Raw genomic sequence first — 22862 nt, 5'->3', positions numbered from 1 at the left:
TGTGGAGTGTCTGCAGCAAGGGACTGATTTCCCCTTAAACTGCAATCTGCAGCCAGTCCATGGATATGTTGGAAGGATACAGAGGAGACTGGGGTGAAACTTGGTGGTGGTTGTCTGTTTTTGCAGACCTTTGCTTTTAAGAATATGATTGTAAGGAACCTGCCAAGAGCTAAGGAATCACCTCTTCTCATTAAAAAAGTGTTTCCTCAGTGCAGGAGGATGTTTCCTTGACTTCAGTCCTGAAATAGGAGATAAATGTTAGAGGATTTAGCAAAAAAAGGGTAGAAACCCAACAGAGTCCTGATCCAGGTAATTACCAAAGCCTTGCCAGGGTCAGACATGGGGGAAAATGGGGAATTGCAGCCTGCTGGAATGGAGTGTGGTACATGGGGTGGGGTGTGGGCTCCAAGCCCTCTGCCCATCCTCCTGAGCTTCTCTGGACATTTGGGGTGGGCCCTCAGGGTTCAGTGCCACTGCTGTTCTGCCTCCAGCAGCAACTGCAGGATTGGGCTCTGAAATGTGTCCTGGGCTGTTGTGAGCACAGACAGGGGAGAATGAGCTCATGGCAGGGCCTGGCTTGCATTTGGAACCAAGCCCCAAGATTCTCTGCATGCCTCAGTCCTTTTGCTAACCTGCTCAGAGACTAAAACCAATCAACCCCAAACAAACCAAAGGAAGAGGTTCAATGTTTTCCCCTTCCCCTCAGAGAAGCACAAGTTTTAATGTTGTTGTTCTTTTGCAGTGAGATAAATGCCCGGCTTGACGCTGTGTCTGAAATTCTCCTGTCAGAATCCAGCGTGTTTGGTCACATTCAGAATCTCCTCTGCAAGCTGCCAGACTTGGAGAGAGGCCTCTGCAGTGTTTTCCACAAGAAGGTATTCCCATCCTTGTTTTCTAAACAGCATCATTGTGTCTCAGTGTAGTTCTTTGGTTTTGCATGTTTGTTTAAAAATGTTTTCTGCTTAACAGGGTTGAGGCTAATATATTAAAGGGATGTGGATTTATTAAAAATCAGATGTGGTAAGATCTTACTTTGTGGTCAGTGACATGCTGATAGAAGAAATGTCTGGGTAGGGTTCTAAGGCACATGGTTTGGATTTCTAATGGTAACAGGAAAACATCTGCAGTCCCCATGATTCAGTGTCTGGATTCAGCGAGGTGGGATGGTGCAACAGGCCCTTTTGCCATGAATTGCTGTTTGCCTTTCAACCTGTCAGGAAAATTAACCCACAAACACCAGAGGTTCATGTCCAAAAAAGAGAGAGGAGTCCTTTTTGCTTTATTCCAATAAAGGCAGAGGCCATGAGGCATTCCCCTGGGATCTCTCAGATTTTTGGAGGACTCAGCCTCATTTTATCCCAATTTCCCTCTCTCTTTCCCCATTGCTGAGGCACTTGAGAGGCACAGACTGCCCAAACACCTGACACCTGGGATTCCCCTCTCATGTACAACCCTCCCTTTAATTTTAATTCTTATAGAATCCATGCTTGTTCCCCATTGCTTCTTTCATCTTCCAATATCCAATTTCATTTATCAGCAAACCTACAGTTTGTTTGTAAAGGCAAATATCTTTTCCCATTCATCAATCAGTGGAATCCCTCCCATTGTTTCATTTATCTCTCAGTGCTGGTTTTATCTACCAGCAGACCCACAGCTCATCTGTAAAGACAAATCCCTCATTCCTCCCAGACCAAAGCTTTGCATTCCACATGCTTCTCTAAAATCACAGGTGCAAGTGGAGCCACTTGGCTGAAGTTAGCTGTTTGCAAGTGAATGTTGGTTTGTTTATAAATTCTCTACTTTGGACTTCACATCCACATTTTAATAAGAATCACTTATGAGTGATGAGACACAATTCTTACTTGAAGCAGATTAATGTGCCAGTGGAACCTGTGGAGAACTTCATGTTCTTTTATTTCACTGTTCTGCTTAGAGGTTTTGACAGTTTGTTTTAGGTAATGGAATAGATGGGTAGAACAAGAGCAAAGCTAAAATTTCTTTGGATGGTACAGCATAAGGTTTTCCTGTCTCTGAAAATCTGAAAGCCAGTTATTGTACAGTTTTCAAGCCCTGGAGTGCTGCAGTGTTTGGCTGTGGGAAAGGCTCGTGTGTTTCAGTGAATGGATACAGAGGTCCAGCCAGAGGAAGGTTGTGAAAAGAGGGAGTGTGCACCACTTTGCCCAGCCTCTAAAATGAACCATCTTCACATGATACAATTGCTGGGTTTCTTTGTCCAAACAACTGCCCAGGAATGAGATAATTTGCTTTTCAATGGTTTACCTCATTTCAGGTTTCATACATAGTACTGTCTTTAGGGACATATCTGCATTTCACAATATCCTGGAACTGCTCTGCAGCTGCCCTGTGGGACTTTTTTTTTGTTTGTTTTGTTTTGTTTTTCTTTTTTTCTTTTGCTTTGAGTTGCTTGGTTTTATTTTCTGTATGTACTTATTTTTTCAGATGTCACTCCCTGCTGAAGAGCTGCTTGCCTTTCTCAGCTTTCAGCTCCCTTTTAGGTGGAGCCATGCAGAGACCCTGGGTTTTCTTGGCTTTTGAGATGAGGTGACAATGCAGTTTGTCTGAACAGCAGCCTGTGTAGCATGAAGATGTGTTTAGTGAGTCAGATGTTGGAAGGAAGCTGCAGGAGAGGAGAAATGCTCCAGCAGAATCCCCAAAAAGGGTAAATGAGGGGTGAAAGCTCTAAGCACACACTTTCCATTTGATGGATGTGCTTCCCCTGGTAAAAGCCTGGGCTGTGCAGAGCACACTGGAAAGGAGTAATCCCTCAAAACCTTTAGGACTTGAGGAGATGGCAGTGTCCCTGAGAGAATGAAAAATCAAAAGCAAACTCTGGGAAAACAATTCTGAGGCATAGATGGGGGGCATGGAGCCTGGAGAAAGGTCCAGCAGAGCAGGTATGTATTAAAGAACATGGAGTAACTGGATTTCATGGATTATTTTGTGTTCCTCTCCCCACCCCCCAGTGAATGCTGCCATTCCAGTTCCCACTGCAGAACCTTTCCAGTTCTGTTATGTCCAGATGTGCATTTCCCAGTGGGATTTCATTCCATTAAGGGATCCAAGACTCTGAGTAGAACTGAAAGAATATACTTCTTGTTAGTTCAGTGTCAGCTGCAGGAAAAACAGGTGAATGTGACAAGCATTTAATCTTCCAGGCCCTTTATACTTCAGTGCAGTTATTATCTGAGCAGGTGTGCTGCACAGGGAGACTCCAAAGTGCTCAGGGATGGCTGGGGTGTCTCAGTCATCCCAAACATTGTTTGGAATGGTTTTTTACATTCAGGTCAGCCTCTGCAGAAATTCTGTTGTGCAAAGCCCTGTGCACCAGTAACCTCTGGAGAAGGCAGAGGAAAATGAAGGCAGAACAATGGTCTGTAAGGCAAAGCATCCTGATGGGAGCTCTTGTGGTCAAGGACATAACTATCTGTTCTCCTGGTCTGAATCACTCATTTTATTTTTTGAAAGCCTGCTAATAAGTTAATATCTGATAGCATAATTCAAAGTGTCAGTTGTTAACCTGGCCCTTCACGAGTCCCCATTGCCTCAAACCACCAAGTTTCTGCTTTTCCCCAGGTATATAATCTGGAATTAGCACAGTGTTTTTGCAGTGGGAATTAGGTATTACCCTGTGGGTCACAGCTCAGCTGTGATTTTGCCCCAGCCTGGAAAAGGACTGTGGGAGTGTTCAGCAGACAAGAGCAATATTGCAGTTGCCATGGAGAGAGAATTGCTTTTGCAATTCTCAATTCTGAGTTTGTGCAGGTCCAGCTCTTGACCTCACCAGGCAGAAATGCTCTCACTGCAGAGGGGCCTCTCTCTCTGGGGAAGGAAGGGTGCCTGGGGAGGAGGTGTTGGAAAACTTCTGGGTGGCACTGAGAAACTGAGTGCAAAGGAATCTGAGAGACAGGGAGCTGTGTGGCTTTTGTCTCAGAATCCCCAAATCACCCAGCACCTTTTGTACCACAGACATTTCCTCCTGGCATCACTGGAAAGTGCAAATGGCAGGACTTTGCTTTTCCTGGGACTGTTCAGCCTTGCCTTGGAGTGTGGCAAAGAGGGTCAGCGAGCAGGTTTTTAAACCAGAACCAAGTAAACATGACATTTCTACTTCTAGAACTGTGTCCTACAGGGCCAGCCTGGTGTTTCTTGATGCTTTCATGCCTGTGTTTCCAGTGTGTTTCAAAAGATAAATATTTATACAGGCTCAACCCATAAGTGTTTATCTTATTTGTACCCTTTGCTCAATAAACATTATTTTTTCACTAAAGCATAGTCGTGAAACAAATTATCATAACAATTGGCCATTACATGTACAAAACAGATTAAAGGGGAGCTGTTTACCTAAGGAGGGAGACCAATAATCAAAACTTACCACCACATGTAGTAAAACATAATTTTAGTTAGATATTACTTGATTTTCCCCATATGACAATCCTTTGACTTCAGCTAACACACACCTTGTATTTAAAATTTTTTTTTTCCTACTGTGGTAATGTCATGCACATCTTGCTTATATTACACTTTTAATCTTTTAAAGAGTGTGTATTACACATATCTTTAGGTTTACAATGCTAAATGCTGATTTGAGCAAACTGCTCCCCATTAAGCTGATTAATATAAAGTCATAACAAGGGGACTTAATAATCTTAAAAGTAAAAGTACCTCATTTTTCCTGAACCAAATCCTGCTCTCTATGCTAAAGAGATAAAGGTGGGTATTACAGTTTGAAAGGAGTGATAAATGTATGCTGCATTTGGATAGCTTTTTCTTTTTTAAATTCTGAAATGCTTTTAACTTGGAGGGAGTGCTTAGTGGCTGTTAGCTGTGTGTCTCTGTTGGAAACAATTTCAGCAATGCAAACAGGCTGAATGGCTGTCAGTGTTGCTGAGAGGGTGTGAGATCTCTGTGATCCTTCCTGCATCCATTTTCAGGACAGTTTGACAAACTGCTGGTTCAAACTGTTGTTGGGCATCACTGTCAGCTCCGAGGTTATTTCTCCAGTGCCAGAGAAGTTTTGATTGTCATTGGTGTCATCTCAAAAGCAGACTTCAAAAACAGCATTGGATAAGCTTGTGAGAATATTTTCTGAGTGCAATGCTGTTAATGCTGCTTTATGTAAACAAATTTTACTGTGTTTTAAAAGCTCCTAATTTATAACACTAATTTTTAAGTATGTACCTTTTGTGAGCTTACCTAGGGTTTGAATGGAATCAATCCCTCTCTAATGGAGCCCAGATTTTCAGAGTTACTTGAATGTATCTGCTCCAAGTTGTCTGTTTGCTTAGAGAATTGTTTCTGCAGTGGAGACATTAAATTTTAGATGCAAAGTCCTGCAGTGTTACTGAGATGGAGTGAGGGAGAGCAGGAGCACTCTGAATAAGCACAGCAGAGTTATGTTCACCCCCACTCTTGGGAACACTGTTTAGTAAGGTTGTTTGCAGTAAAACAGTGAATTTCCCTTTCCCCAAAGTCTGTAGTCACAAAATCAAACAGGTTTTAACCCATTAGGGCTCCTGAAGTCCTGTAGGCTGTCAGAGCTGATGTGAGGAGCCTGAGCATGTTTATTAACAAATGTCATCACTTCAAATTTGCTTTAGCTGCCTTGAAATTCAGCTTTCTTCTCTCAGGGGAGCCTGAGCCTCACCATCCTCATCCTTGCTGGCAAACACCTCAGCCAGGTGCTCTCACCTGTACCACAAACATCTCCCTCCTCTTTTTTCCCTCCTTTAAAAGGAGCAGTGAGCCCCAGCCCAGAGGCCCCCTGTGGATCTGGGGTGTTTGTGGGTCTGCAGGTTTGTGAGCAGCATTCTGCTGCCCTGTTCAGCAGGTGTGGATCACCCTGCAGCCTCCAGGAACAAGAATTCTGGCAGGAATTTATCCCTCATCCTCGTGGATGTGGCTGATGATGATACAGTCACTCAGAAAGTGCTTTACTTGACTGGGAATCCAAGCTGACATTTATAATTGTTTTACAATTTTTCTTCAAAGACTGTTAACGTATTTACTCCTTTATTATTTTGTTTAATTCTGTTGTCAGAACTTTTGCAAAGTGGAAGTCCCAGATTATCAGAAAGATTATGATAAATTGCAGCAAGTGTAGAGGAAATCCAGAGTTTTCCTGAGTCAGGATAATGGATAGTTTATGAAGCAAGACTGAAAGACCTTTTTTTTTTCTATTAAATTGATTAAAGGAGAATAAAAGGCTTAGAGGCATTTGAAGGGTGTTAGCAGCAAAGAAACAGTTCAATTAGTGTAATACAAAAGAGTAAAATTCGAGATACTTGGATTAATTTAATGGAAAGGAAAATTGTGCTGTCTGATAATACTTCTACATGATGAGAGTTGTTGCATTATGGAGTAGTTGTAAGCATTCAGTGTATTGGAACATATATGGGCCTGAGAGCAGAACCAAAATAACACAGAAAAATTGGAGTATTTTCAGGGAAACCTCCTAATGGGTCTCCTCTGCCCCACAGAACTCTGGTTCAGTAAAATAGATGAGCTTAGGTTTTCCAGAAACATCCAGGGTGCAGAGTCTGTGTACCTCCTGAATTCCTGACTGTGCTTAAATTGCATTTTGGCTAATACTTGATTCTGTGCTTGGGTGCAGACATTCCTTGGGAATAACTGCAGTGTAATAAATGAGAGGATTCCTTAGTTCTTGCATTTGAGTTTGGGAAGAAAGAGAAAGAAAAGTTTACTTTTGGGGAGAAATTGAAAGACGAAGGATGACAAAATAGAAATGTTGATGTGGTCTGTGAAATGGTGATTCACTCTAGTCCACCTCTTCTGTGAGCAGTGATACACTGGTCACCATACAGTCCTGTGCAGAAATTAAATTCTAGGTTGCTGTAATAGAAGAGAAAAAAGGAAAAAGAACAGAAGGAAGTCCTCTGTCCCTCCTCACACAGCCAGGCAGAGCTTGAGCTGCCAACAGCTACAAGCACTTTACACAGGACTGGGTTTTTCTACACACTGCTGGGTTTCCCTTTGACCTGGATAAGAGGACAGGTGTCTGCCAGTAAAGGCAGGAGCCTCTGAAATGGAGAATGTAAACCCCCTCCCTCCAAATTACTATGATTGTGAAATTAAGGGGCTCTCAGGCAAAGAGATGGGAATTAGGAATAACAATTCTGCACTAGGACAATTCCAATAGCAATGCAGCATTACACAGAACAATCCCAGCCCTGCCAGAGCCAGAATCCAAGCTGACACCCTCAGTCAGTCAGGGTGGTGGCACAGTCCCATTCCATGGTGCTGCATCCTCCTGCAGGGGCAGATGTGGCTCAGCTGGAGCAGTGCTCCTGGAGAAGGGGCAGTTTCCTCTGAAGCTCCAGGGATGATGTGCAAGGGTCTGGTTTTCCTCTGGAATCCAGTGGAAAGAAGGTGCCTTGGTGTCCAAATGTCAGTTTTTCTCTGGGTAGGAAAGGCTTGGCTCCTGCCCTGGCTGGAGCATCTCCCAGTGGGATGATGGAATTTTCTCAGCCATGCCCTGGGACTCAGTGGCCATGAACAGGAGATATCTGCTGGAGGGAGGATGGGCTGTGGGAAGATAAAGATGATTGCCCAGCTGGTTTGAAGGTGGTGATAGAATACACACTGCTGGGCACATCCTGCTCTGCAGCCCAAGACACCCTTTCTCTGTTTTCTCTTCTCCCTCCCTTATTCCCAGTCTCTCTGTGCCTGTCCTTGATTTCCAGCCCTGTTGGAAATTTCCAGCACCACGTGGACAAGGTGTGATGCTCCTGAAATCACCCAACCTGCTTTTTCTGCTGTTGGCACCTTATTTCCCCTTTTTCTGCTTTTGTATGCACTTCTGCCCCCAGCAACAGGAACACTGGAGATCACCTCTTGACAAATTCCATGGACAAGGCTTGAGACAATTGGTGTGATTAATTAACCCCCCTGATTAATGGGGCTGCTCTGTTACTGTCCATGCACTTTATTTGCATCCTGTTTTTTGAAAAAGCAAAATAGGCTCTTGGTGAAAATGTAATGCATTGTAATGATTCAGGCTTTGCTTCCCTTCCCAGTGCTCCACCCAGGAGTTCTTCTTGATAGTCAGCACCCTGTCTCGTCTGCACTTGGAAATTGAAGCTTCTGTCCCAGTCATACATTCCCATGTGAAATCTCCTCTCTTGAAAAATGCACTGTTGGAAATCCCAGACCTTCTCTCCCCAGTAAAACAGTATTTAAAGATCCTTAATGAAGAAGCAGCCAGGTAAGTAGAGAAACACATGGTTGTTCTGTGCCCCATTGGCTTTCTGACTAAATGTGTTCAGCTGTGCAAATGATGCATCTTGGGTTAACACACCTCAGTTTCATATCTTTTATTTCATATTTATGTTTGCACAGTTCTTGTCAGTTAAAGCAGAGGTTGTTATTACTATGGCTTACATTCTTTTTTTAAAGTTAAGACTAAATGAGGGACTGTGTTGCCTGAATGATTTTTTGGAAGTTTCTCACCTGCTTTGGGTCATGAATTTACAGGAAAATATGTCTTGCATTATGTTAATTTGTTTAACAGCTTTTTAATTTATTTTTTTAAAGAAAATCTGTTCCTTTTGAAGAGATACTTGACCTTCAGCAGAGTAGCAGCTCTGCTGTCAGCATTATGCCTTCCACTATTTTTGTGAGAATTCATCAAAGCTGTCTGCCCTTTTTTGTCTTAATTATGTCCATTGTTGTCCAGAAATGTTGGTCAACATTTTTGTCCAAAAATTTCATGAAGAAAAAAAGACATTTGAAGAAGATGCTAAACTGGAATTAATATTAATTAAATTGGAGAATATCTTTAAATAATTTGCTGTGTATTGCTCTGAAGAGCAGCTGCCTCCACTATTAGCCCTGGATTCTTTGCTGGGGTTGTGGCATGGTCTTAACTTTTACATTCAGAACACACTAAAAATAAACATCTGCTTTATTTATAAAGCATTTTTTATCTTTTCCCAAACTGAGATTGAAAAAAATAAATTTAAGAGTCAAAGCCTAGAACTTTGTTTTATTTGCATCTGATTTAGGGGTGGGCCCAAGGTGTTGTGTAAATTTAGAAGCTGAGAAGGGCAGAAGGATTTCCTCTGCCCATTGCAAGGTGGGATTTTGAGATTTCTGCTGATGCCTGGTGCCCCATTATAGTTGTGACAGTTTGTGCCAAAACAGACTGAATCTGAATTACAGTAGGTATGTTCAAAACATGGGGTGTTGTCTTGGTACACAAGATATAAATGATCTGTAGAATGGGTATGTTGTGTTTACACTTATTCAGAATGATTAAACCAGCCTGCTTTCTGGCCTTTATGTATATCAAATGTATGTGGCAGTATTATTTTTACTCTGAAACATTTCTTTCATCAAAATCATGGCTTGTACTCACATCCATCCATGCACACACACACTTGTGCACAGACTGCATCACACATTATTTTTGTTGTGAGGTGTGGATAAAATCCTGTGATTGTTCCCAAAAGGATCTCTTTGCTCCAGGTTTTTTTACTTTTTATAACAGAGAGTTGGAGATTTTGGGGTTTGTGTTTTTGAAACTGTCAACATTAAAATTTTTTTGTCACACAGCAGAGACAGTCTTCACAGTCAGCTGCTGGCTACTAGTGGTTTTTTTTTTTTTTTTTTGCCTTGCATTCCCATGGAAACTAGCCTAATTAGCACAGAATCGTTTCTAAAAATTAGTGTTGTGCTTTGAAATGGCATCCTCAGTGTCACTTATGCAATCCCAAGGACCATGGAGTGCACAGCCCAAGCACAGCTCTGTGCTACCTGCCTTGCCACTGGCTCCAGCTGTGGCTCCATTTGCAGGCAGAGGGGTAGTGGAGTAAGGAGAATATTAGATTTTTTTATTGCTTCCATGTTAAAATGCTTTCAGTTGGCTAATTACTTGCTCTCCATTTATTAGTTTTCAAGGTAGTTACATAATTAACTTGCAGAGTTCTGTATTGGCTCTAAAATGTAAAGTCATATTGCAATTAACTTAGGGCTGATCTCACTGCCTTTTATTTTGCCTGATACTTACCAGGGTAAGTTACATTTTTGTTATTTTTGTTGACAGCTGTATTTTCAATTTCTAGTTCAGCTTCCCAGTTTAACCATTTGAGTGGCATTTCTTGATTCAGGTTTCAATCCTGAGCTGAGCTAGTGCTGCCAAAAGAGTTCTGTCATTTTTTCTGGCACTGAAATTAGAAAAGGGCATTGTTTTGCATGTACTTGAAAGTATTCTGGGTAATCTTTTCTGGACAAAAGAAGGAAGCTGCTCTGGGAAAATTGCTGATGGCATTCTGCTTTGATGAGGGCCTTGAGGGGGAGATTTTTTTCCATGCAATCCTTACAAAAGTGTGCCCAAATCTGGCCAATTTCTAAATGTGTGTTCATGGTATGCAGAAATCACCTGAAGTTTGACATTCAGCTGCAGTAAAGGTGTTGGCAGCAGTTGGGGTGCTCTGTTCACAAAGTGCCTTTTTGTTCCTGTCATGAGTACAGCAGCTTTCAGTAAATGGGCTGGGCTATGACCAAGCACCTGAAAAATCTGTGTTCAGAAGGGAATTAAGCTAATGTTCAAATAAACAAATGAAAAAAATCACAAATAAATAAATAAGTAAATACATTTTTAAAATATTATAATAATAATTAATATAATAAGTAAATAAGCTAATAAATATAGCACACACATATATATGTATATATATAGCACACACATATATATATGTCTAAGTAAGTAAATAGAATGAGTAAATGAAATACAAATAAATAAATAAGTAACAAATTAAAATTACAAACTTAGGATGTATGCAGCTGGCAGAACTGAGGTGTATCTCTCTCCTTCTTACCATTATTTTATCTTTTCTCATGGGTAGGGCTGGAGACAAAACACAGTTGTTCAAGGACCTGACAGACTTCCCTGCCATCCGAAAGAAGAAGGAGGAGATCCAGGATGTGCTCTCTAAAATCCAGTTGCATCTGCCAGATATTCGTAAACAGATCAAGAACCCTTGTGCAGAGTATGTTACAGTTTCGGGTCAAGAGGTACTGTGGGGTTTATTATGTATGACTGTACCCATCTTGCCTGGAAAACAGCTTAAAAGCAGGACCTAGCTGGAACTCCATTCACTGAGTGTGCTGCTTCATGAGGGCATTTGACTGTAATCTTTTGTGCAACTTTGAAGAGCAGCTGTCTTGCCGTGTGACTCCTTTATTTGCTAAGTCAATCACTTGGGTGGCTTAAATAATAGAAACACATTAGTGCAGTTGAGTTTGGTTCAGCAGCACCTCGTAAAAACACACACTCCCAAGGTTAATTGCATGGCTGTTAAGCACTGGAATACTCTCAGAGAACCAGGAAGCACAGCATTTGGTTAATTTGAAGAATGGTGAAAGGATTTCTAAGTACTGAGTCAGAGTGTAATTTGAAAGATGGGGAGAGAAGAGGGAACAGTATTAAAGAATGATGAGTGTTGTTTTTAGTTCTAATTCTTGGAAATGGTGTTCTGGACTGGAGCTTTTGTACCAGTGTTGGCAGGATGTGATCCAGAGAGCTGAGAGGTGCAGTGGTGAAAAACAGACACAACAGACCCTGCCAGGTTTGTGGGGAAATGGAAGGGGCAGTGGGGTGGCACTGCTCAGCATTGTCCTCTGGAACTGAGAGCAGGAACCCAGGACCAGCTGTGCAGAAAAGTGCTGAGAGGAGTTGGATTTGTCTTTACAAACAAACTGTGGGTCTGCTGGTAGATAAAACCAGCACTGAGAGATAAAAGAAACAATGGGAGGGATTCCACTGATTGATGAGTGGAAAAAGATGTTTGTCTTTACAAACAAACTGTAGGTTCACTGATAAATGAAATTGGATATTAGAAGATGAAAAAAGCAATGGGGAAAAACTATGAATTTCATAAGAATTAAAAATTAAAGGAGAGGGTTGTACATGAGAGGGGAATCTCAGGTGTCAGGTGTTTGGGCAGTCTGTGCCTCTCAAGTGCCTCAGCAATGGGGAAAGAGAGAGGGAAATTGGGATAAAAGGAGGCTGAGTCCTCCAAAAATCTGAGAGATCCCAGGGGAATGTGCCATGGCCTCTGCATTTATTGGAATAAAGCAAAAGGACTCCTCTGTCTCCTTCCTGGGCATAAACCTCTGGTGTTTGTGGATTAATTTTCCTGACAGTGGGGAAAAAAGGGGGTGAGGAAGCAGAGCTGTGAGTAGCAGAGAGGAGTGGGTGAGGACAGGGAGGGAAGGGGCTGGAATTGGCCCGTGGGGCACTCAGGAAGCTGAGAAAGATCCAAGAGGCACAGGAGGGAGCAAATGCTGCAAGGAGGAAAGGGGTGGGTTGGAGACAGCAGGCTTTGATAAAGAGCTGAAGTGGATGTTCCTGTTGAGGGTGAGGCTGGGAGCAGGAAACACACGGGCCAGGAGTGGGGTGGGCTGTCACCCAAGGGAAAAGTGGAAAAGTGTGTTTGAGTATTGTCTGAGGCAAGGAAGAGCAGCATCTGAAAGGTTTCTCTCAGGAAAGCTGGGTTAATAATAGCTGCCATCTGTGTGGAGTAAAGGGAAAGAGAGGAACTGATCAAAGAGAGGAGAGCATCCCAGAAAGTGCTGGAAAGTGGGTTCAGAGGCTACAGTCACTGCAGACATTTCAGAGGAGCTCAAAACCTCTGCAGAGAGAGATGCCTGGGTGCCCTGATGAAAGGAGGCTGGGGGACAGGATAGCTCTGATTTCATGGCTTGTTCAACAGACACCAAGAGAGGCAGCAGAGAGGGGTCAGAGAATGTGGTTGGTGTGGAAAAGGTACCAGGGGAATGGAACTAATGGAAGGAGTAATTCCTCCTCAGTTGTCTGGGAGGAATAGAACACAGGACTAGAGCAGGAATTTGTTTGATTTGAGCTCTTTCTTCCTTAGATCTGTATGGTACTGTTCTTCCAGCATGCTGAGAGATGTAAAATTCAAATGCTCCTTCACAACAGAGAAATACCTTGCAAGAGCTTTGGGTGAATTAAGAATTCGTGCACTCTGTCTTGCTCTGTTCTTGTGTTAGGATTGTTACCCTGTTTGTTCTCGAGGATGATTGCTGGCTCTTCTGGAAGTTTCTATCTAAATCTTGTTAGCTACAATGCAGAAGTTTTGCCAGACACGGCTCTTGTGGCTTTCCTTAAACGTGGTCACGTTCTGTGTTAACCTAATCTCTGCAGGAAATGTGTTTTCCAGCTGAATTCTGTGACGTGAGAATGCCTCAGCTCTCTGACACCCAGGACCTCAGGCTATTGTCACAAAGAGAGCTGGCATGAATCACATGAAATGAGCACGTCACACAGATTTCACTGCATTTCATCCTGACACTGCTGCTGCTTTCCCTGGCCCCCACTCACTGAGCTGCAGAGGGGCTGTGTGTGTCATAACCCAGCTCTTTTTGTGGGAGAAAAGAACATTACCTTCCACTCTGCCCCTTGTCTTCAGGCTCAATATGGTTTTCCTCTGATGCTTGCAGTTTCTGGGTAAATGATGATTCTGATTCTCTATCTTCCTGACTTCCCATGGTGTGTAACATTGCATTTCTCTTCTTTCAGTTTTTGATTGAGGTCAAGAATTCCCAAAAATCATCTGTGCCATCTGACTGGGTTATGGTTAGTAGGTATGTAAAATATATTTGAAGTTTGTTCTGTTTTAACGTAGAAGAAAAAAACAAAGTATTTTGATATTAGAATTAATTACATGCACATTCTCATTGTCCCATGTCTTAAGGTTTGTTGGAGCCTTTTTTTCAGCTGAAAACCCAACCAAATTGTAACTCTACTACTTAAAATTAGAGAAAAAAAAAACCTGAGAAAAATTGATTTGTTACAACATTTGTTTTTATACAGCACATCCTCAAAACACAGAATTACTCACCTAGTCCTTCAAGGTCTTTGCACTGGTGTCAGATCTATGGCCTTGATTCCGTTGTGCCTGTAGCTTGCACATGCAAATCCTTCATACAGTTTTGATTGTTACTGTTTAGAAAGATTAAAGGAGCTGTGCAAGCATCTGCTTATGCAGATCCTCATACAGACCAGTCCTGCTTACTTTGGTGTACTTGTAAGCTTGATTTGGATAATTTTTCAGCAGGTGAAACAGAGATGGACTGATTTATGTGGTTGGCTTTTTTCTTTTCAGTAATTTGATTTATGGTCTGAATGGTTTGAGTGCATGAAACTTAAAATTTCCATGTAAGTTCTGAATTTTCTATAAGCTCCAGTGTGTAATGTGTGAGCACAGACATCTCTCACCAAGTTGAACTCTGTTGTGATGCTCTGTTCACTTATGCAAGAATTAACAGTCAATTCAGTTTTAATTAAACTTCTTTTAATACTCAGAAGTGCACGGATCAGACAGAATTAACATGGTGAACAAATTACAGCTAATCTGGATTCTGTAAAAGAACGCCTGGATATGCCAAATTGAGTCCTTAATGAAAATACATAAATAAACAGCAAGTATCTCAAGTGAAAACGAGCAAGACAATCTGTATTAACTGTGTTTGTTTCGGGCTTCTCACGGAGTTCTCCTCTCTGCAGCGGATTAGTTTTTGTCTGCTCGTTGTGCATCAGCCAGTCTTGCACTCGGGCAGCTGTTGCTGAGCACATCTGTAGAGATGTGGGTGATGGTTCAGAGCCTCCAGGGTGGGCAGTGGTGCCTGAGCCACCCCTCCTCCTCAGCAGAGCTCACTGTGCTCAGTGGGGTTTGCTGCCGCGGGGAGAGCCCGTCCCGCCGGCTGCCAGAGGCAGGGAAACCAGTGTGGCTGTGCATGTGGCTGCGTGCAGCTGATTGCTGGGGACCTGTGCTGCCAACGAGCCCTGTGTGTGTCCCCACAGCACCAGAGCCGTGAGCCGCTTCCAGCCGCCGCTCGTCGCCCAGAGCCAGCGCGCGCTGCGGCAGCTCCGCGAGCAGCTGCTGCTGGCCAGCACCACGGCCTGGCTGAGCCTCCTGGGGTGAGTCACCTGCTGCAGCCCCTGCTGCAGCCCCTGCTGCATCACACTGCCTGCATCACACTGCCTGCAGCCCCTGCTGCAGCCCCTGCTGCATCACACTGCCTGCATCGCACTGCCTGCAGCCCCTGCTGCAGCCCCTGCTGCAGCCCCTGCTGCATCACACTGCCTGCATCACACTGCCTGCAGCCCCTGCTGCATCACACTGCCTGCATCACACTGCCTGCATCGCACTGCCTGCAGCCCCTGCTGCAGCCCCTGCTGCAGCCCCTGCTGCATCACACTGCCTGCATCACACTGCCTGCATCACACTGCCTGCATCACACTGCCTGCATCACACTGCCTGCAGCCCCTGCTGCAGCCCCTGCTGCATCACACTGCCTGCATCACACTGCCTGCAGCCCCTGCTGCATCACACTGCCTGCATCACACTGCCTGCAGCCCCTGCTGCAGCCCCTGCTGCAGCCCCTGCCTGCACAAGGCAGCAGCTGCTCTGAAACGCAGAGCGAAACCCCCTCCCTACAAGTTACTATGACTGTGAAATTAAGGGGCTCTCAGGCAAAGATATGGGAATTAGGAATAACAGTTGTGCACTAGGACAATTCCAATAGCAATGCAGTATTACACAGAACAATCCCAGCCCTGCCAGAGCCAGAATCCAAGCTGACACCCTCAGTCAGTCAGGGTGGTGGCACAGTCCCATTCCATGGTGCTGCATCCTCCTGCAGGGGCAGATGTGGCTCAGCTGGAGCAGTGCTCCTGGAGAAGGGGCAGTTTCCTCTGAAGCTCCAGGGATGATGTGCAAGGGTCTGGCTTTCCTCTGGAATCCAGTGGAAAGAAGGTGCCTTGGTGTCCAAATGTCAGTTTTTCTCTGGGTAGGAAAGGCTTGGCTCCTGCCCTGGCTGGAGCATCTCCCAGTGGGATGATGGAATTTGATCAGCCATGCCCTGGGACTCAGTGGCCATGAACAGGAGATATCTGCTGGAGGGAGGATGGGCTGTGGGAAGATAAAGATGATTGCCCAGCTGGTTTAAAGATGGCCCATGAGCAGAGAATGTGTGCCAGGAGATCAGGGGCACTGCCCCACCCGGGTCAGCAGATGGGACACAATAAACACACATTGCTGGGCACATCCTGTATTGTAACCCAACACACCCAGGCAGTGCAAGCTCCCACACAGCTGCAGAAACCCAAAACACCTGTTTCATAAAGATATTGTATATATAGGTTTATATTTTATAAATGCGTTAATAAATAAATTTATATTTTATAAATACATTAACTTGGCAGTCAATTAAAATGTTGGTCTTCATTTTAAAGCATTTGTGGGCAAGGCCTCTGAGCCCAAATCCTGAGACCAGCAGTCATGCCTCTGTGCTTCAAAATTTGGGTGAAAATGCACCATTAAGTATACAAGTGTTTCCCAAAGTTTGAAAAATAGTATCACTGCATTGACAATCTGAAAGTACAATTGACTCTGAGTGAAGCTGAATCTAGTTGGTTTTATTGCATTATTTATTAATATTATGTAGTAGTGTTATTGTTTTTTATGTTTTGTGTGCTACCCTGACTGTGAGAGTTTGCTAGGAAGTGCTGGGAGTTTCATTGTGCATCACATCTGGCACATGTGTTTGTCTGAGATCACAATTTTCAGTCGGGTTATTTACCTGTTTAGCCAAAGGATCTTTAAGAAGGACATTTAAAAAATACTTGCTGAACTTCTGAATGCCTTTAGTTTGTCAGTTGCCTCAGTATCTGTTGTTTTTTACCTGAATGAATTGCAGAACCACTGAAATTGTTCTTCTTGTTCTGCAGTGTTAGTTTGCAAGATCTTAACAAGTCCCTCCTCAAGTTGTCTCACTGGATGTTCTTCACATTAGGAACCCAGAAATTCTGAAATTGAGTAGAAACTGGAAGAACATTCCAATTCACACTTCCTCAGTTGTATTTCCTTTGCAGTTCTGTAAAATAATTCTCTCCAAGTTCACCTGTCTGCTCTCAGTAATGTAGGAGAGCAGCAGACACAAAGCAGAGACCTGTGTGCAGGAAAGAGCTCTTCTTTCCCACCCCTCCATTCATTTATGTCTTTGTTTATTAAATTTTGCTCCCCTGCTGGTTTTATATTCTATATTGTAGCTTTGAGGCTAGGAGAGAGGAAAAAAAGAAATTCCAGAGGAATTTCCAGAGGAAAGAACCCCACTGAAAACTGTTCTCTTGATAATGTCATTATTGTACTAGGGAAACTGCACCATAAATTGAAAATGAATTATTTTGTAGATACCATAATTCTTTTAAATGTTAGACAACTCCTGTGATCAGACACTCTTAGTTGGTTCCTTTTTGACTGTAACTTATGGCTGAGGCTGAATCAACAGTTGGGGTTCCCTGCTGGCATTCTATAGACATTCTGATAAATTGTGGCATTTTTGTACACTTCATTTAGGCAGCAGGGATCAACTCCTGACCCTTTGGGAGCTGTTCAATGAATTTAATTTTTCCTGTTTTTCTGCCCTTAAAAATAATTCACCTTGATCAAGGTCCTCATCTCTTACCTGTTTCACTGGTGGGGTTTTTGGATCAGGGTGATTCAAGGAGCACAGGAGCCCTGTCAGGAGCCAGCATGGGGTGGTTTTGTATTTGCACAGAACTATTTCTTTCCCTGTTTCTGTAACTTTTCCCTGTTTTGATGCAGCCATTTCAGTGAACATTATCACCCTGTGTCTAAAGCCATTTGTCACCTAGCAACTCTGGACTGCCTGTTCTCATTGGCCCAGGTGGCCAAACAAGGGGACTACTGCAGGTAATCAATTTTTAATTTTTATATGGAATTATGGGAGCACATTTAAAATAAATTATGTTTTAATATACGTGCCACGATAAAAAACTACTAATATTGTTTACAGTAGTTTCAACTTAATCTGATTTTGCAGAGTAACACTTCTGGATTTAATGCAAATCTGTAAATATTGCAGAGCTCAAATTTAACATCCTCATGTTTGTAGTTTGAATCTAGGAGATGATGCCTTACACACAGATAAATGCTGGACTTTGCATGGACTTTTTTATAAAAAAAAAGTTTTTACTTCTCAGCAAGGTCTGAGTTTATTGCATCATTCTAATACCCCAGAGTCTAGGGTATCAGGTATGTTTGAGAGGTGTATCTCAGGTAATTAATTGTAAATATTAGTTGCACTTGCAGAGCAGTGGGGGTGCCTCAGCTGGCTCAGGGTGAGAGCTGTGAGCTGAGCTGCTGCCTCTGCCCAAGACCCACACACAGACAGGGGATGAAGAGAAATCCACTGAAAATAGTTTGATGCATCATTAAAGATAATATTGATCACTTTTGGGCTCTTGGGATCTTGTGTGTCTCTCTGTCAAAATCTCTTTGAAAATAATTGCTCACTTATTTCGGTATACTCAGATGAGAAAACAAACTGAAATCTGATTAATTCACTATGCAGAATCTAAATAATTCACTGAATTTTAGAGTGGCTTAGAGCTTATAAACTAGCAAGAAGGAGTCTTCTCAGTGAAGGCTGAGCTGCAGGGAAGGTGTCAATAATTAATTCTGGAGGGCTGCTGAAGGAGGGAGTGGACTGCACGGTTATTTTGAGGAATGTTTGCTGTTCTGTGGGGACAGGCAGGGCTGTTGGAGAGAGGTGAGCCCCTCCTGCTCCTCCCTCACCCAGGCAGCTGCTCAGGGCTCAGCAGAGGAGTGGGGCTGTGAGGGAGATGGAGTGGGCAGCCCAGGGGTCAGTCTGCTGTTTGAGTGTCCACTCTGCACAATTTAAGTGAATTTAAGGGATGCTGTTGAAGAGGTGTTCTAAGGCCTGAGACTGTTGATGTATTGGTTTCATCTCAGCTCCACAGCTCTTGGAATTACCTTTGTGCTGAACCCCCCACCATGTTTAGTTTATACCTCTTTCCCCAGTGCTTTGTGTTTGTAGGAGGCCATTTATTTGATTTCATTTTTCCTTTTAAATTGCATTATCATTCTTCAACCCCAGAAAAATCTCACTGCCCACATCTTCCCTTTGAAGTCCAATCAAAGTGCTGGTTAATTTCCAGTCTTAAAATTCTGTGGCTGTATTTTTTCCCAGAGAAAGTATTCTTTAGAAAGTATTTCATTCAGAAATACTTGATGGCAGCAATTAGTTCTTGTAACTCTTATTTTTTCCACTCAAACCTACCTGACGGGTGACCACCCTGCAGGATTGAGTTACAGTATCTCCACACAGGCAGCTACAGAGAGCACTGAAATTAATTCCTGTCCTTCTTTGCAGACCAACTGTGCGGGACAGCCGTGAAATCATCATAAAAAACGGGAGGCACCCTGTGATTGATGTTCTGCTGGGAGAGCAGCAGCAGTATGTTCCAAACACCACCAATCTCTCAGTAAGTGCCCACTGTCCCACTCTGGGGTTTTCCTGTGCCCCAGATCACCCCAGAAGGACATGAGGTGGTTCAAACCCTGGTTTTTCCTGAAGCAGCCAAAGAGAGATTGCTGGAGATGGTTTTCTCTTTTTCCAAGGATTGTTTATTATATTTTATCTCAGGGACTTTTTGCCTGGCCAGCAGGGTCTGCTCAGCCTGGCATCCATGGTGGGATCTGCCTGGCTGATCTTATATAGTTTGTACTGTGTATTACATGTTTACAAAATGTTCCCAATACAATACAATTTTATTAAATGGTCCAGCCCTGACCCCATCCAATCCAAGAGTGCCAATGTGTCACCCAGCATGGATGACAGGGAGAAGAAGGAGGAAAAGGTGTGCACCCCCCAAATTCTCCATCTTGGCCACGTGTCCCTTATCACAAACATTGAAGAAAACCTATTTATCTACGTTCTAACAATCTAATTTACACTTCACTAATTTTGGCAGCTTGTTTCCATTCTCCTTGTGCTGACAACTTCCCCCAGGGGTTAGAATCCAGCACCTGTGACACCAGGGTCTCCCTCAGAGCCTTTGAGACCCTTTCCAGGGGGGTTTGAGACCCCCAAGGAGGCCAGGGGTAGCCCTGGGCTCCCACAGCCAGAAACTGTCTGAGCCCCACAATCACTGGGGCAGGGAGGGAAATGGTGATGAGAATCAGCAGGCTGCATTTCAGAGAGGGGTTGCTAGATGTCACCACATCTGTGCTGTCCCTCTGCTCATTCCTTGCAGCCACATGCTCTCTTCAGAGCCCTGTTCAGTCTCAAGGCATAAAGAAAAGAAAGGTAATCTCAGAATTAGGAAGATGTGTGTTTCAATCAAATGGGTATTTTCAAAAAACAAACCAATAATCAAAGGGTTTTTTAACAGTGTTCTTTTAGGGACTCTACATTTTGTCAAAACTCTACCTAAATTTTGGAATTTTTTAATATGAAAAGTACATATTACAGGTTTAATTTTTCAGATTAATTCTAAGATTGCTTTTTTTTGAAATGTATTTCTCGACTGTGCAGTTTCCTTTTTCATGGAAATATTAGTGTCATGCAGCCTTTTTTTCCTGCTAAACTAAAATCTGTCTTTTAAATTACATTCCTGTTTGAAGCTTTTCATTAAATATTTATCTCTCGATATACTTTTATAAATATTAAATATCTGTTCTTAATGAATATAAAAGATGCCCCCACAACTTACCTCTGAGGTGTCTCTGCCTCTTTATACAATAAATGTAGGAGAGGTGTGAAGCAGTTGCCAGAGTGGGACATTGCTGTAAAAGCAGCATTCAAATTTCTGTGTATTTCTTGGGGAACATTTTTAAGTGCTGCTCTCTACTGAACAGTGATACAGATATTTTGTAATAACTCAGAGAATGTTTTCAAAATTATTTTTCAACTCCAAACAAGCGGCAGGTGGCACTTCCAAAAAAATTCATCATGTCATTCAGGAATCATCGTGCACTTTTCCCTCTTTAGTCCCATTCTTGTGCTGGCTTTCTAAATACTGAGTATTACAAAACCAAGTGATCATGGCAGAATCACTTTTTTTTCTACAGTTCTTTGAGTTCTCTTTTTCTTGAGAGAGGTGGGTGGGAGCTAATTTATTAAAGCATCTCCAGTTTTCAACTGATGTGTTTGAATCAGCAGGAAGATACATCTCCTGTCATGTTTTCAGCTGAAATGTTGTCAAATATCTAACTTGAGGAAAAACTCTTTTTTTGTTGGTTTTTTTTTTTTAAATCCCCTGAAATAAACAGCTTATTTTTCCATTCCCCCTCTCCTCCTGAAACATTTGTGGGTTGTTTTAGAACTTCCAGCCTGAGCTGTGAATTCCAGTGAGTTCTGCTTGTGGCTGCATCAGCTGTGAGGACAGAGGGGTTCTCTGGCTGGTACTGGAGCAGATGTTCCTTCTGAAAACCAGAGCAGCCATCAGTCCCACAGCATGGCTGGGGGGAGCCTGCACACACACCAGACACTTCAAAAAACTCCTGGATGCTGGCAGATGAGATTGTGAACTCATCCTGGGTTTGAGTAGCTGCAGATTCTGTTGTGTTGAGCCCTGACAAAGTTTTAGTAGCAGTACTGAATTACACTTTGGAAACTATAATGTTACGAGTTTTGTTCTCGTGTAGTCGTGTGCACTTTGTTACATCCATTCCTTTATTCCCAAGAAAGAAAGAAAAAAAAAAAAAAAGAAAGAAAGAGGGAGAGAAAGAGAGAGGGAGAGTAAAAATACATTTTAACTGTATTGTGACTTCTGTATGGATGAGGATTTTTCTCAAGAGTGATCACCTTTTTACATGTAATAAATACTGATGTTCTGTACCTTGCCCAATCCCTGAATTATAACAAAAGTGACAGTCTTATTTGTTTTTGGTGTGTCCCCATAAACAGAGTGGAAGCCCAGCTGAACCCCCAGTCTGTGGATGCTGTCAGACCTGCTGCTTGGGGCTTTGTTGGTTGCTGTTGCCTCAGTGCCTGATCAGTGCCAAGTTCCCAGTGGTGTGACTAATGCCATGATGCACAGCTTGTCCTGTGTCCCCTGCCCCTCCCAGGGGCTGCTGGCTTCTGTTTAGATCCTCACTTGGGCATTTCCTCACGTGCACCCCGTGGAAAATCTAGCTGTGTGATGTCCTGGCATAACTTAAGCTCTTGCTCTCAGCTCAGGCTCTGAGCAAGCTTTGTAGGTTCATGGACAAGTTTTAATTTTGTACCAGCACTAGAGGAAGAGAATTCTGTTCTGGAGCTGCAGACACGAAGCTGTACCATGGGGAGTCTCAGAGCTGAGTTCTTGCATCTGATTCATTTTCTTGGATCTGGTTTTAATGATGGGAGAGACTGATGGAGATCATGGTGTGCTCTCAGCATCTGTGCTGCACTCAGTACTGCCAGGCTCAGGAATGCCTTGGTGGCTTGTTGTAGCTATTTTGGGCAGTTAGGAGTGTAAAATCCAGGTCAGGTCTCTGCCCACCAAATTGCCCATTTGACAATGAGAGCTCAGACTGGAGAGGAATCCAGACCTCAGCCAGATTTGGGCAGTGCTGGCTGTGCTGTAAACTTCTGCTCAAGAGAAATCAAAGTTGATTTTGGTGCATCTGCAGCTTGGTAATATCTGGAAAGGTGAATGTGATGAGCTCCAGGAATGGAGGAGAGCTGTTCACCTAGAAAGAAAAAGAACATTTAGCCCTGCAGACTTGTCCTGTATCCTTCTAGGCACATGTGCACACCAGAATTTCATGTGCAGGGCCATGTATTTCACCACTGTTTTGTGTTTCAGGGAGATGGTGAAAGGGTCATGATAATAACTGGGCCCAACATGGGAGGGAAGAGCTCCTACATCAAGCAGGTGGCACTGATCACAGTCATGGCACAGATTGGCTCGTTTGTTCCTGCAGAAGAGGCCACAATTGGTGTTGTGGATGGAATTTTTACCAGGTAACCCCTCAAAAATGGAA

The 22862-nt window shown here is 43.2% G+C and overlaps 1 protein-coding gene across 1 annotated transcript in view; it reads left to right on the top strand.

The window, feature by feature from the left end:
- MSH3 (mutS homolog 3) overlaps positions 1-22862 on the top strand; it is a 95116-nt gene that overhangs the window by 52180 nt on the left and 20074 nt on the right. Inside the window, exons 13-20 of the mRNA XM_079333333.1 lie at positions 743-875; positions 8055-8242; positions 10884-11052; positions 13583-13647; positions 14867-14983; positions 17673-17780; positions 19264-19375; positions 22685-22842. Of these exons, the coding sequence (XP_079189459.1) occupies positions 743-875; positions 8055-8242; positions 10884-11052; positions 13583-13647; positions 14867-14983; positions 17673-17780; positions 19264-19375; positions 22685-22842 (1050 nt within the window). The remainder of the gene's footprint in view (positions 1-742; positions 876-8054; positions 8243-10883; positions 11053-13582; positions 13648-14866; positions 14984-17672; positions 17781-19263; positions 19376-22684; positions 22843-22862) is intronic.

Source organism: Erithacus rubecula (genome assembly GCF_903797595.1).
Source record: "Erithacus rubecula genome assembly, contig: scaffold_96_arrow_ctg1, whole genome shotgun sequence".
NCBI classification, from domain to species: Eukaryota; Metazoa; Chordata; class Aves; order Passeriformes; family Muscicapidae; genus Erithacus; species Erithacus rubecula.
Note: the sequence above shows the minus strand (reverse complement) of the source record. Positions and strands in the feature narration are given on the sequence as shown.